Source organism: Python bivittatus, unplaced genomic scaffold (genome assembly GCF_059951505.1).
Source record: "Python bivittatus isolate LINGU-HERP-01145 unplaced genomic scaffold, Pbiv_v1 ctg000350_np1212, whole genome shotgun sequence".
NCBI lineage: Eukaryota > Metazoa > Chordata > Lepidosauria > Squamata > Pythonidae > Python > Python bivittatus.
In genome coordinates this window covers 5,604,458-5,618,248 of record NW_028277074.1, presented here as the reverse complement: position 1 = coordinate 5,618,248, position 13,791 = coordinate 5,604,458, and the positions used below count along the sequence as shown (strand labels likewise).

Below are 13,791 nucleotides of genomic sequence, written 5' to 3'. Positions count from 1 at the left end.
GTATTTAAATGCACCTGTAACTCTGAAGTCCACTGTATGGAAGCCTGAATATGCTTTTCAATACTAATAACAAAAAATAAAAGTAAGAGAGTTGCATTTATGTTCTTATGAGTTTTCCATGGCTGACCAATATGGGAATTAATGTTCATTAGTTAGCTGCAGGATTCTTAGTTTCTTTGTTTCCCCTTGAGCTTCACAACTCTACTTTTGCATTGCTTGTTGGTGAGCTTTTTATAAAAGAAAGAATCTGAAGGGATATGTTGCTTTGGGTTTTTCAGTCGCCAAAGTGTGGGTGGTGAGAGATGGTATGTTAGTGGTAACATGATTAGAGAGGAACATGGCCATTTATTCTTCTTTATAAATCTTTGTTTTGAATTTAGTAGGACTTATTTGAAGTAAGTGAACTCAGATTGCAACTCCACCACCACCATTAAACACGCCCTCCCACCCCAGTTTTTCCTTTCCCTTCAAAGTTACTGGAACTCAGACTGGTGGGGGCACTTTCAGTTTCGCTGCAGAATTGCCTGATTCATTGTGTCCAGTTATTGAAAATAAATGCTTAATATTTTATCTAATTTGTTAGCACAGAATAGATTAAAACACAATTGGGATAAGAGTTAAAAATTACAAACAAAACAATTTCCCAAATGGTTACAATATTCCAAAGCACAGATTACTTCATGATACAGATTTAAGCAGGTCCCAACTGCCCTTGATATACTAGATGCTAAATACCTTTAAGTTGTCTCTCTGCTTTGCACCCCATAAGAGTCTGCTTTTGATTAGTTGCTGGCAAACTGTGGAAAATGGAACAATGGAAAGTGTAGGATAAAATTGCTGCAGGAATGATGCACTGTACAACTGGAGTAGGAAAGAAGAAGAAAACAAAACATCTGAGATAACCAAGGCTCTGTGAGCCTTTGTTAAATGATTTGCTACTAAGTAACCCTGAATAGCAAGTAAGCTCTTAAAGGAAAATAAAAGAGAGTTGCTGAAAGAAAATAAGAAATGGAGCATAAAGCACCTAATATCCTTTTCAAGATGGTATCAAGTTTTTAAATTAACTGCTGCAACTAATCATTTAAACGGCATCAAGACTTTGCAAACCTGTATAAAGCCTTTTACAATAATACGGTTAATTGCTTGTGGAGAATGGCTAAAATATTGAGATATGCTGGCGTAATTGATGTTTCATGATTATTTCTTTCCCCCACCCTTTTATAAAGGATATTTGCATATGGAAATTAAATACAAATATTTTGAACAGTGGAATATCTGACATCAAATTACCCATATCCTGAATTAGTTTCAGAAATTATATCTTTTTGATATCTAGCTCCCAAGCTGTTAGACTTTGTCCCAAAGCAAAGACTTTTGAATTAAGAAATGTTTATGTTTGAAGAAAGAAATAGAACTGTTGGAAATCAAAAGTGGAGATACCAGGTTAAAAGTAGCTGGAAAATACATTTTTAAAAACAAATGGTAAGATAAATGGTTTGAATTACAAGTAATGTATTTCATGTATATTATATATTGTGGTGCTTAAAAGTTTGTGAAATCTTTTGAATTTTCAGTGTTTCTGCATAAATAGGACCTAAAATGTGATCTTTTCTCCACATAAGTCCTAAAACTAGGTAAAAAGAACCCAATTAAACAAATGACTAAAAAACATTATACTTGTTCATTTATTTGCAGATAGTCCTCGAGTTACGACCCTCATTCAGTGACTGTTCAAAGTTACAACTGCGCTGAACAAGGGGGGCTTATGACTGGTCCTCAAAGTTGCAGCCATTGATAATCAGGTGTGAGTGTGAGAGGTCTTGCCTTATTTAAAGAACAGAATCCTGGGTATTCACAATCAAAGTCTGATCTTCACATTGCAAATATGTGGAAGTGTGTCATGGCTCAAACAAATGAGATTTCTGAGGATCTCCAAAAAACAGTTGTTGATGCTCACCAGGCTGGAAAAGGTTACAAAACTATTTCCAAAGAGTTTGGACTCCACCAGTTCACTGTCAGGCAGATTGTGTACAAATGGAGGCAAATCAACACTATTGTTACCTTCCCCACAAGCAGTTGACCAACCAAGATCACACCAAGAACTAGGCATGTAATACTCCAGGAAATCTCAAAGAACCCCAGGGTAACGTCTAAGGAACTAAAGGCCTCTCTTGCATTGGCCAATTCATTGTTCATGAGATCACAGTCAGGAGAAGGCTGAACTACAATAGCGTGCATGGCAGGATTACAAGGAAAAAGCCACTACTCACCATCAGAACACTGATCAATAGTGTACATGGCAGGGTTGCAAGGAGAAAGCCACTACTCTTCAAAAATAACATTGCTACCCTTCTACAGTTTGCGGAAGACCATGTGGATAAGCCAGAAGGCTATTGGAAGAATATTCTGTGGATAGATGAGACCAAGATTTGAATGAAAAGCATTATGTTTGGTGAAAGGCAAACATTGCATTCCAACATAACCATATCCAATCTGGGAAACATGATGGTGGCAGTATCATGGTTTGGGCCTGTTTTACTGCCTCTGGACCAGGACAGCTCACCATCACTGATGGAATTATACATTCTGAATTGTACCAGCAAATTCTACGGGAAAATGTCAGGGTATCTCTCTGCGAACTGAAGCTCAAGAGAAAGTGGATTATGTAGCAAGACAACAACCCAAAACACATGTCATACAACCAAAGAATGGTTAAAGCAGAAGAAAGTTAATATTTTAAAATGGCCAAGTCAAAGTCCTGACCTTAATCCTATAAAAATGTTGTGGAAGGACCTGAAGCAGGCAGTTGATAACAAGGAAGCCCACCACCATTCCCGAGATAAGCTATTTGGTAAGGAGGAACAGACTAAAATTCCTCCAAGCTGATGTGTAAGACTGATCAGCAGTTAGCTGAAATGTTTAGTTGCAATTATTGCTACCGTGGGGGGGCACACCAGTTAGTGAAAGCAAAGATTCACATACTTTTGCCACACACAATATATAGCTTTGAATCATTTTCTTCAATAAATAAATGGACAAGTGTAATGTTTTTGACTCATTTATTAATTGGGTTCTCTTTATCTAGTTTTAAGACTTGTGTGGAAAATAGATCACATTTTAGGTCACATTTTTGCAGAAATATTGAAAATTCAAAAGGGTTCACAAACTTTTAAGCACCACTGTAGCAGTGAAGTTATCACTCTCTGAAAGTGCAAGTATGAAAGTACAGAAGTCATATCAATGTTCCAGTTATTTGGAGAAGAGAGAAGATATTTTGCAGTTTTTAAAAATGCTGAAAAGAGGACTTACCTAAACTTATCTGTTTAACTAGTATATAAATTTCACAACTTAAGAACAAGTTAAGCTAGCTGGAGAAAGAATCCCCAAAGGCAAAAATGTCAAGTGACAAAGTAGTTGAAGAAAGGATGTATTAAGTACTGACTAGAAAGCAAGAACCTAATACAGTGATAGATACAGATCTTGGTGAAAGGAAGGGTGGTTCAGTAGACTTATAAACAAGAAAGGGTCTAAGAAAAACAATGGGATATGAAGAAAGTAGAACTGGATAAAAATCTCATATAAAGTTGGAAAAAAATACTGTATAGTAGAGATGTCAACATCCAAGATACCTTAGAAGATATTTCCTACTTACAAGAGCCTCTGGTAGAAGATGACGTTAGATCAGTGCTCCAGTCATTACCAAGTCAGAAGGCTACAGGAACTGATGTAGTGGAACTGATGAACCCACTGAAATATGGCAAGCAACAGAAGAAGAATCAGTAAAGGTTCTAACCAAACTATGCCAGCAAATCTGGAAAACAGCACAGTGGCCAATAGATTGGAAGAGATCATTCTACATTCCAATACCAAAAAAAGGAGATGTAACAGAGTTTGCAAACTATTGTACAATATCCTTAATTTCACATGCTATCAAAATAATGTTTAAGGTCATCCAATGCAGATTAGAGCCCTACATGGAAAAAGAGATGCCAGTTGTTCAAGGTAGCTTTAGAAAAGGCCTAGAAACACAAGGCATTATTGCTGATGCCCACTGGATAATTGAGAAAGCCAAAGAATACCAAAAAGAAGTCACTATGTCCTTCATTGATTATAGAAAGGCCCTTGATTGTGTCAACCATGTCAAGCTGTAGAATGTGCTCAGAAAAATGGGAATTCCAGAACATCACATTGTCCTCCTGAGAAACTTATATACAGGTTAGGAAGCCACAGTGCAGATAGAACATGGTGAAACAGGTTCCAGGTTGGCAAAGGAGTGAGACAAGGCAGTATACTGTCCCCTTATTTATTCAACCTATATGCTGAATATATATTAATGGAAGATGGATTTGAAGAAGAGGAGCATGGTTTTAAAATTGAGGAAGAAAAATCAATAACCTACACTATGTGATGACGCTACCCTGATAGCCGAAAATGCAAAGGTTCTGCAAGCTTTAGTAATAAGAGTCAAGGACTGCACTGTAAAAACTGGGACTAAAATTAAATATAAAGAGAACCAAACTAATGTCCTGTTTAAAAAAAAAAATTAATTGACTTTAAATTGATTAAATGCGCATAGACATATATGAATAAAAAGCTTCATTTTCTGGTGGCGATAAGTTGAAACAAGCACAATCTTGGGAAATACATTCCTGATTTATTTTATTTCTTTAAAAAAATTAAAGATATAATGCTTTACCTAAGGTGGCATTCCAGTCATTTTATTTTGATTGAAAAACGTTATATCATTTTAAAAAGATTTTCCTGTTTAATTAAGTAAATACTGTAGCTCCAGTAGTTTGTATGCCTGGATGATAACTTACAGAACCAAAGCATTTTGAGTCTAGATTCTCACAGGATTGCTGTGTATTCCGTAAGTTGCAAGATTCTGTTAGCTATGACTTTTTTTATTTCATATAATTACTGGCAACCCTAAGGAACTAGTATGGTGAAGATACAATTATTGTCTGTGCAAATACATTAATACATACTGAATTTTGGGTAGGTTTGAATTAATCAGTTAGTTATTTGGCTGCAGGTTTCTGGTTGAAATGAATCAATAAAATGCCAGAACTTAATTTTTAGATGAAATTATTGCTTATCATGGTTTGCACAAAACTCCTTACTATTATGAACATAAAAAAACTTGCTTGAAAATGTTATTTTCCTTTATATCAAAACAAAACAAAACTCTATCCAGTAGTTAATAGCTCTCTTTATTATTAAAAGGTGACTAAATGGTGGATTATGGACAAATCCAATTAAGCTAATAGGTTGTATCTAATACTGATCAAAACAAGTGGTGGAACAGATCCCTTTCTCTTCCTACAGATTTCCCATTTCCTTCAAATCTGATCCAAAGCACATTTTGCAGGGGCATAGAAGAATAGAGTAAGCGGACATCTTCGGAAGCCCATTTATGTAGTTCTTTGTTTTCTAATAATTCAACCACTGTCATTATATAGATGTCTTTTTCTTAATCTGTAAGCCAGTTTTTCAAAGTGTGGTTTTCACATATAGATCACTTTTCAACGTGTATTTTAACATAAAACTGAACCTCTTAGGAATATAATTAAATTTTTGCTTAAGCAAATAAGTTAGTACTTTTAGGCAACAGCATTTAAGGCACCTTGGGGAACGAGAAAAATATATATTGCTTGTCCTATCTGTCAGTGTTGGCTACTTTTACAAAGCAGCTAACAGAAGTATCTAGAGTTGTGTTGCTCTCTGCAGGATTTTTTTCTTTTGTAGGACTCATTTGGAAAATATCACATAAACGTGCAGGTTATAGTTAGGTAGATCTATGTTCAGCTCCTAACTTGCTAATGGGGGCGGGGGGATTATTTAGATTGTGAAGAAAGCTTTTCCAAACCTCTTTTATTACAAAACTAATTGTTGCTAGCAGGAATAAGATTAAAAATGCTCAAGTCTGTGGGGTTGTTTTTAATTTGTATGTGTCATTTCAGTGGCATTTTAAGAGAATGTTGTTCTTACCTCTTTCCCCTCCCTATTTCTCCATGGTACTGTGCTCAAGTTAGGTCTGAGAAGCAAAGCTATTGGAAGAAATTTCATTTTGTTCCCTAATTATTATGCTGGCACTTGGAAGATAATTTTTCCCTTCATGCACTGCCAATTAATATGTAAATGAGCTGATAAATATTTATATCATGATTTAAATTATGCAGGGAGCGCTTTCAGTGTACTCTGCAAATGAATTGTTCATGGACTTCAAAGTGCTGGCTGCTGTGCTAACGAGGGGAGATTTGCATAAGGCCCTAATCAGGCGCATACTGATTAAGCTTCATTATGGAAACTGCCAGCTGCAATCTTTGTTTCTATTTTATTAAAAAAGGGGAACTTTTCATGCTTCAGTCGCCTTGACAATGTCAGACACAGCTAGTAGGAGAGACTAAAACTCCACAGAGCAACTGAAGTTTCTCTGTTCAGTTGAAGATTGCTATGGTGTAACTGAAGTTGTACTTTTTCCTACTCCTGCCCCCCTTTCTTCTTTTAAGAGTAGTAGTGTATGCCTTTATTTTAGAAAGTATTTTACCTCTTTCCTTGGACTATCTAAATCTACCGAGGATTGCACAGCAATGCTGGACTGCAGCGACTATGTTCTAGGTGGGTATCGGTTCCACTGACTTCTTGCAAGCATGTAATATGGAAATAGTGGTTGTTAAAAATGACTATGCATACAGGCTTAATCGCATATGCAGGACTGGGAGAAGCATTTGAAATGTTGAGAGCTGTCAGTGATTCAGTGGCAAACACCTTCTCCATTCTTCATTTTTCTTTATTCTAGAGAATCTTACTCTTCAGCATTGGAGAAATGGAGTTCCTCATGAACATCAAGAATGGAAGCTTACAGAATTTTAATTTTTAAAGCATTTGCCTTTTGAGATAGATAGGAACTTGCTTTCCTGTGTATTTCTCCTTAAACTCCCTATTTCCTAGGGAGTTAGGAAAAGGAGTGCTATCCATTGTAGCTTCATTAATTCATCTTATATGATTATTGTGTGTGTGTGTGTGTGTGTGTCTGAACTGAAATTATACATCACTGTTTAAGGCAAGCAAATAATCCTAGCAGCCACTGCTTTTGATACCATTGTATGGCTACTAACATTACCTCCTAGTTTAATTTCATTTAAAAATAAATGTTTTAATTTTCTTTAAAATATGTTTTTAAAATTAATGAATAGACTTTTCTACCTTCAGGACTTTTAATATTTAGCATTTTTAAATTTATGAAAAAGGATTTAGCTACCTTTAAATAAAAACAGCACAGATTGAACTGTTTCTAGAATATTTGTTTTAGGATACCTGATCCTTCTTGTCATATCTGGATTCACTTTTCAATATGATTTGTGCTACAGTCTATTCAAGGGATTTTCATCTGGCCTTTTCTAAATTTTGGGAATCTGATGAATTAATGGTACAACTGTATCTGAGAATATGAATGAATATTAGCTGTCCATATAGATTTCAGTGTTAGGAGAACCATTCCCCCCATCCCATTTCCTATTTGTTTTGAAATGTTAGTGATTATGTGGTTGGCTAACTTTGGAGCATTGGAGATCTGTCAGAATACTACTAAGAATGAATCTAGAAGGTCATTAGCATATGCCTTCAGAACTGCACCTGTTATTTTCAGTCCTTGCTTCTTTTTAATATGCATACTTTAGAATACAGAACTGTTTTAGAGCCATCATAACACATTAAATTTGCTGCTGTTTATGAAAGACAAAAAGAGGAAGGACATAGTTAAAAATGTGAACTTGTTCTACCATCTGCTAGCTGAATTGTGGTGCCTTATAGCCATACCTTGCATTTAAAATTGCATTTGGTTAGTGCTTTTGCATTCACCTTTAAATAGAACTTTCCTTGCTGGTTATAGCAGAATTCCAATTTTTCCTGAATTTTGTTCACTATATTGGTGAGCAGGATATGTTGGGAGTTCACAAGCAGTTCCTGGAGGTTCTGTTTGCTTTTGAAGTCCTCTTGAGCTACTTTCTGTCACTGTATCATGTGGTTGTAAATTCATCATAGCAGTCTGTAATAAGGCATAAGGGATTATCTGTGGTAAATACGTCACATTAAACATGCTTCTACAGTGAACCCATTATATTGAAATCTTTCTGGGATATAATACTATTGTATTATCTGTTTCAAATACATTTTAATAATTTGATGCAATCTAATAAATTCATTTTGACTTTCAGAGTAAACAGAATATTCTATTGTACAAATGTATTTATAATTGGTGGAGATAGAAAAATAATGTTTACACATTGATTCCTTTTAAATAAGGCATACTGCATGTTTTTTCCTTTAGATTTATACTGCAAATATTCAGAAAGTAGTTATTTATATATAAATATAAATTATATGTATATATATTAATTATTAATTTATATATAAATAAATAAAATGATTTTTTTTTTATTACTTAATTAGCCCAACGTGTAATAATTAGGAAGGTGATCTTTTATATGAATATATTTGCTTCACAGTGAGCAGTACTTTATCATCATTTTTGGCAAGATTTTGCATACTGAGTGTTTCTGTATGATCTGACTCTATTCCATATTATGCAGATAACTGCATGCATGATGCAAGGGGAAAGTTTGTGTATTATTGGTGAAGCAATAACTGCTGAAATAATTGCTTGTGTTTCAAAGAAGAGAATGATAAAAATGTCTTTCGAAAGTAGGATGTAACAAATACATATTTCCTTGAACTCCCTATTTAGAACATGGCATTTTCACACTAAGAGTGCTACCCCAAGCTTTGCAATCATCTATTTATTTAAGTTTTATTATACCCGCCCAACTTCCACATGCTCTGACTGAAGCTTAACTGGAGAAAAATATGCTTTTTATTTTCAACATGCATTTTTCCTATGCTTTATTAAAAGAAGAGCAAAAGGTTATATTCTGAAATCTGCTAATTTGTCTACAACATAGTAATTTAGGGCTACATTGAAAATGAGCATATTTCTCCATGAGCAGTAGGATTTCCCATTACTATGTTTCCTTCCATTATTTTGCATGCATAACCCAGTTTTGCCCCCAAATTGCTTCCCAACCTTTGGAGAAGGTTTGGGGGATGTATGGTGTATTAACAATATGTTCTAGTGGCAGAATGGAATTTGCCAATGGAATGTTACTGTTGGAACCAAACTGAAGTTTTAGTTGTAAAAGTCTGTTTCTGAAAACCTGAAGGTACCCAGACAAGGGCGGGGGGGGGGGGGTTCATGCTGCACTGAAACAAACAACTCTATGGAATCCTCATTTTCAAGTTTGGAATTTGAAATAATGTGTATAATGGAAAGAAAATACTTCGACAATGTGGAATATAATTTAATCAGATTTCTGAAGCTTCACTTCTCAAGTTACTTGTGTTTTTCTCTCCCAACCCATTTTTCTCTTCTGGAAAATGACACTGTCTTTGCCTAGAAGTTAATATTTGCATATTACTTATTACCTTCTCAAGAATTGTTTGTGCATCATTAAAATGTATGCATTATTTTGTTTCACAGATTTGGAGGAATTGATTCTGCTTGGCTTGCTGGCAATTTTTGCTTTAATTTTTATGCAGTCTTTACTTATAAATAAATAGTATATGTCATCCTAAAATGGCAGCCTCTGTGCTTTCCTAGTGGTTAACTGTTTCTAGTTTCTGTCTGTAAACTTCTATAGAAGCCTGGGAACATCCACAGGTATCTGTTTTACAAGATTTTTTGGCTATTTGATGTTGACAGTATATATAACTCATGGACACAATTGGGAGCTTTCACTTTAGTAAAAATCCATTATAGGAGAATTCCATTCAAGCAGAGTAACAATTCAAGCAGGCATTCAAATCCAGATATTATTCCTGTGCTCTGCTCTTACTTATGGTTCCAAGTTTGACTGAGAATTGCCCCATTGTTTTGAGAAGTGGACAGCTATTCTTTTTGCCCCAGAAAATGGCTGTGAATAGGTGTGGGGGAAAATTGGAACAGAATTAAGCATAGGGCTTCTCATACCTGGGGTATTCCCCCACCAATGGGTACCCACCTTACCCCCCCATCAGCTTTCACAGAAAAATTGAAGTTCATGAAGATTTAGTGCATTGCTAAAGGTACAAAAGACAAGAGGTGTTGAGTGTTTTTGTTGACCTTGTTTTTCATGATGTTCAAAAAAATCTACCTGGATTGCAGTAATTAAAACACTAAACTTGCCATAACTGGAAAAGATGAAGAATGGATAGTATTTTGTAAAGACAATAAATCTATTGGCAGCAATGCCATTCTTTCATACCATTCCAACATAAATCAGTTCGCTTGCAGAAAGGAGACTGTTCATAACTGGAAAGTGATGAAATTAAGTTAATAAAAAACTAGGGAATCATGAATAACAGTACCAGAAGTGGGTTCAATTTTGTTTTTATTATTTAGATCTTTTGTGCTATTGTACTGTCCGCATCCATTCAGTTTTATTTTCTTGTAATCCTCTTTTTTACTCCTATAAATACATATTACTCTCCTGCTAGCAGCACAACGTATAAATATTGTATTACTATTACATGGTAATTTTTGTATTACCATTGCACAGTGACAATTCAAGGCTGATTTCAGCGTCAGAGAATGAATTATTTCCTAAAACACTATGATGTGTCATCATGTTCAGCTTAGTATAGTGATACAATTGCATAATGGTAACTTACGTATATCATGGCAACTGTCTAGAAGATGTATCTGCATCAGTACAAGAAAGGTGATTAGCACTGGGAGAACTAGAAGGAAAGTTAAACAACTTTGGAAAGTTGTATAAGAATTTCAGTAAAACAAATTTTGAATAAAACATACTCAGTAGGAAATGCCAATGAAATAAAATGTCAGTACAACTCTACTTGTTCAGCCAATATTTTATTTATTGCAGAAATAATTAATTACAATTATGAAACATCTTATTCTTATCCCAGTAGTCCTTTTAAGAGTAAATAGTATTTAAAAATCTGCAGTGTTACATGGAGATTTTTATGTCTTGGTTTCCTTTTAATATACTCTGGGTGCAAACCTGACAATTATGGTAGAATGCACTATAGATTGATAAATAAATGTCATGATTATCATAATCAGAAGGATAGAGTCAGTAGGATTTTTCTCTCCTAATCATTGTCTTTTGTTTGTTTGTTTGTTTGTTTGTTTGTTTGTTTCTGATGCAGACTCAAGAATGAACACTCCGTCAGAAACCAGTAAACCTGTAAAAATGGAGAGCGGGGATGGGGACACAGGTATGGATAATATAGTACTTGAATCAGATTTCTTAATGATATTACAGTCATTATGTGAATATAGTCACTTGCTTCCTATTTTCCTGTGTTGGCAATAGGTTGAGCAAGGCATCTATGCACTACTACTATGTAATGTGTACTAATAATCATAAGAGATAGCTGTTTTGTCCTGAAATACAAAGGGCTGACCTTATTAGTTCCCCTGTTCAGGATTCTTATTTATCCAATACATACCTTCTGGTTTTCTTTTCACAGTAAAAGACTTGTTACATGTAAAATGTGAAGTTGGCAACCTGCTGCTCTGCACACTTACTTCTTGGCATATTTGTGTTGCTGTTATGAGTGAAAGAATTGCCTAAAGAATAACAGAAGGGTGCAGAAAAATAGTGAAACCTGGATTTCAGTTTTGTAGCTACTTATGATCTTAGCCCATTACATTGGTATTTTTACAGTGACAACAATGCATTCCAATTTTTTTTGTTTTCTTGAAGCTGTCCTTTGACATGTAAAATAACCATTTTAATTGACACTGTAAAGGTAGGTTATGATGTTTGCAATATCAGTTGATAAAGAAACAATCTCATCAATAACTTTCAAGAATTTGGATTGAACTCTAATTTTTCGTCCACATCTGTTATCTCCAGCTATTTTGAGTTGCCATCTGTTTTTCTTTACCCTTTCTATATTTCCTAGTTTTTCTTCACACTGTAAACATACATAATATTTTGCTTTTGTTTGGATAACAACCATTCTCTTATCTGACAGTAATTCTACTACGAGGTGATTTTTCTCATTTGGAATGTTTTTTTAAAAAAATATTTTTTAATGATTTCTAGCCTTCATAATAATAGCTAAAAACAATCTCGTCATAGGTTTGTAGCAATATAAATTGAGAAAGGAGACTATATGAACTGGGGAGTTTTCTTATGATACACTGGGAATTGATTGGTTATTCCCTGAAGAAATGGTTTCTTTTTATAAATTGCTCAGTAATTTTGTCTGCAGCTAACATTTCTGCTTGATCCAGTATCGTAAACATTTTAATTAAATCATAAATAAAATGAAAAAGAGGTCATTGAATTATATTCAGGAATAGCATGCATATTAGTAGTAGTAGTAGTAGTAGTAGTAGTATCATTAGTATTAGTATTAGTATTACTATTATTACATTATTCCAAAGCAGAGTCCATTGTATGCAGTGTGTTTAGGAATGTTCTGTTTATGGAAGGGAGAACTGGAGTGAGGGTTCATAAAATCCATAAACCCTATTCTCTGATCCTAATTTTAGTCAAATCCTGTAAATTTCTTAGTGGCAGTGGCCAGGAGGGCCCTTGCAAGGGCTTAGTCTCTAGTATACAAGTTTTGACAAATACCTTGCTCCAGTGGTGTGCTGATAAATATATAATAACCAGCTCTGCAGGTTCCATTGCCACCACCTTTCCACAAGCCACCAGACAGCTGATTGGTGAACCAGGCTTAGCTGCTGGGTTCTGCTCTTAACTGACTCACAAAATTCCCCAAAATTTAACAGTTGGCTCTAGTAAGCTGGCTCCAGCACATCACTGCCTTGCTCACTACTAACAGTAGTTTTTAGAGTGGGCATATGTGAAATTTCTGTTGCTTCTTACACCCTTTTGGACCAATGACTGAATTTTGTTTCTGAATGAAATAAATATTTAACCACAGCTGAGTTACAAATATGTTTCAGTTGCTCTTATAACTGATCTGTGTAGATTTCTATAGATTTATCAAGTTTTATTGAAATGGTAAAGTTGCCGTAATTTCAGTAGTTGGATTACTTTCACTTTAGAAAATAATTTATCTTATAGTTTATTAGAGCAAATAGTTTTTCATCTTAATGGTGTTCTTGTGAACCAGTGAGCTGGCTGCTTTTTTCCCCAGATAACTGAAAAATGTGCAGATTGTTGTTGTTTCCAAACCATTTCCTGAATTTTTTCTTAGACTCTCAACAGACCATTATTGTTTCAGAAGCATAATTATAAATCAGAACATTAAAACTAATTACTTAATGTTTCACTGATTCAGAAAATAAAATACGTTATTTGCTTTTTTTTATTTATACATGAATTTGTATACTGTTTACTTCAAAAATTGTAGGCAATTTACCTCAAAAGAGCAACAACAAAAAATCAATATAAAACTTTATGCAGCCACAGTAAATCAATATTCCCCTTCAGCAGTTGCCTCAATTGTTACCTCTTCCACAACAAACATTTACTGAAAAAGTACCATCTTTGCTGCTTTTTATAATGCTAGCAAGTTAAGGGCCATCCTAACCTCGGGAGAAGCTGTCCAAAGTGAGGGAGCTGTTACTGCAAAGGCTTATTTACATAATCTCCCCTGTTGCATCTTGAAGTAGGGATCCTCAGTCTGCTGTCTTGGCCAGAGCAAACAGGATGGACAAAATCTATTTGGATCAAGATTTTTTAAATTGTTATTATTAAATTTATATGCTGCCCATCTCCCCCAGATTTTTGCTGATAAGAAGCAAAA

The 13,791-nt window shown here is 34.7% G+C and overlaps 1 protein-coding gene across 7 annotated transcripts in view; it reads left to right on the top strand.

Moving 5' to 3' along the window:
• The window catches only part of POU2F1 (POU class 2 homeobox 1), a 130,189-nt gene that overhangs the window by 52,655 nt on the left and 63,743 nt on the right, over positions 1-13,791 (top strand). For all 7 annotated transcript variants that reach the window (XR_015796758.1, XM_088144535.1, XM_088144534.1 and 4 more), the window contains exon 2: positions 11,209-11,277. Coding sequence is in view for 6 of the 7 variants with exons in the window: in XM_088144535.1 (XP_088000661.1) it covers positions 11,217-11,277 (61 nt within the window). In the remaining variant the exon portion in view is untranslated. The remainder of the gene's footprint in view (positions 1-11,208; positions 11,278-13,791) is intronic.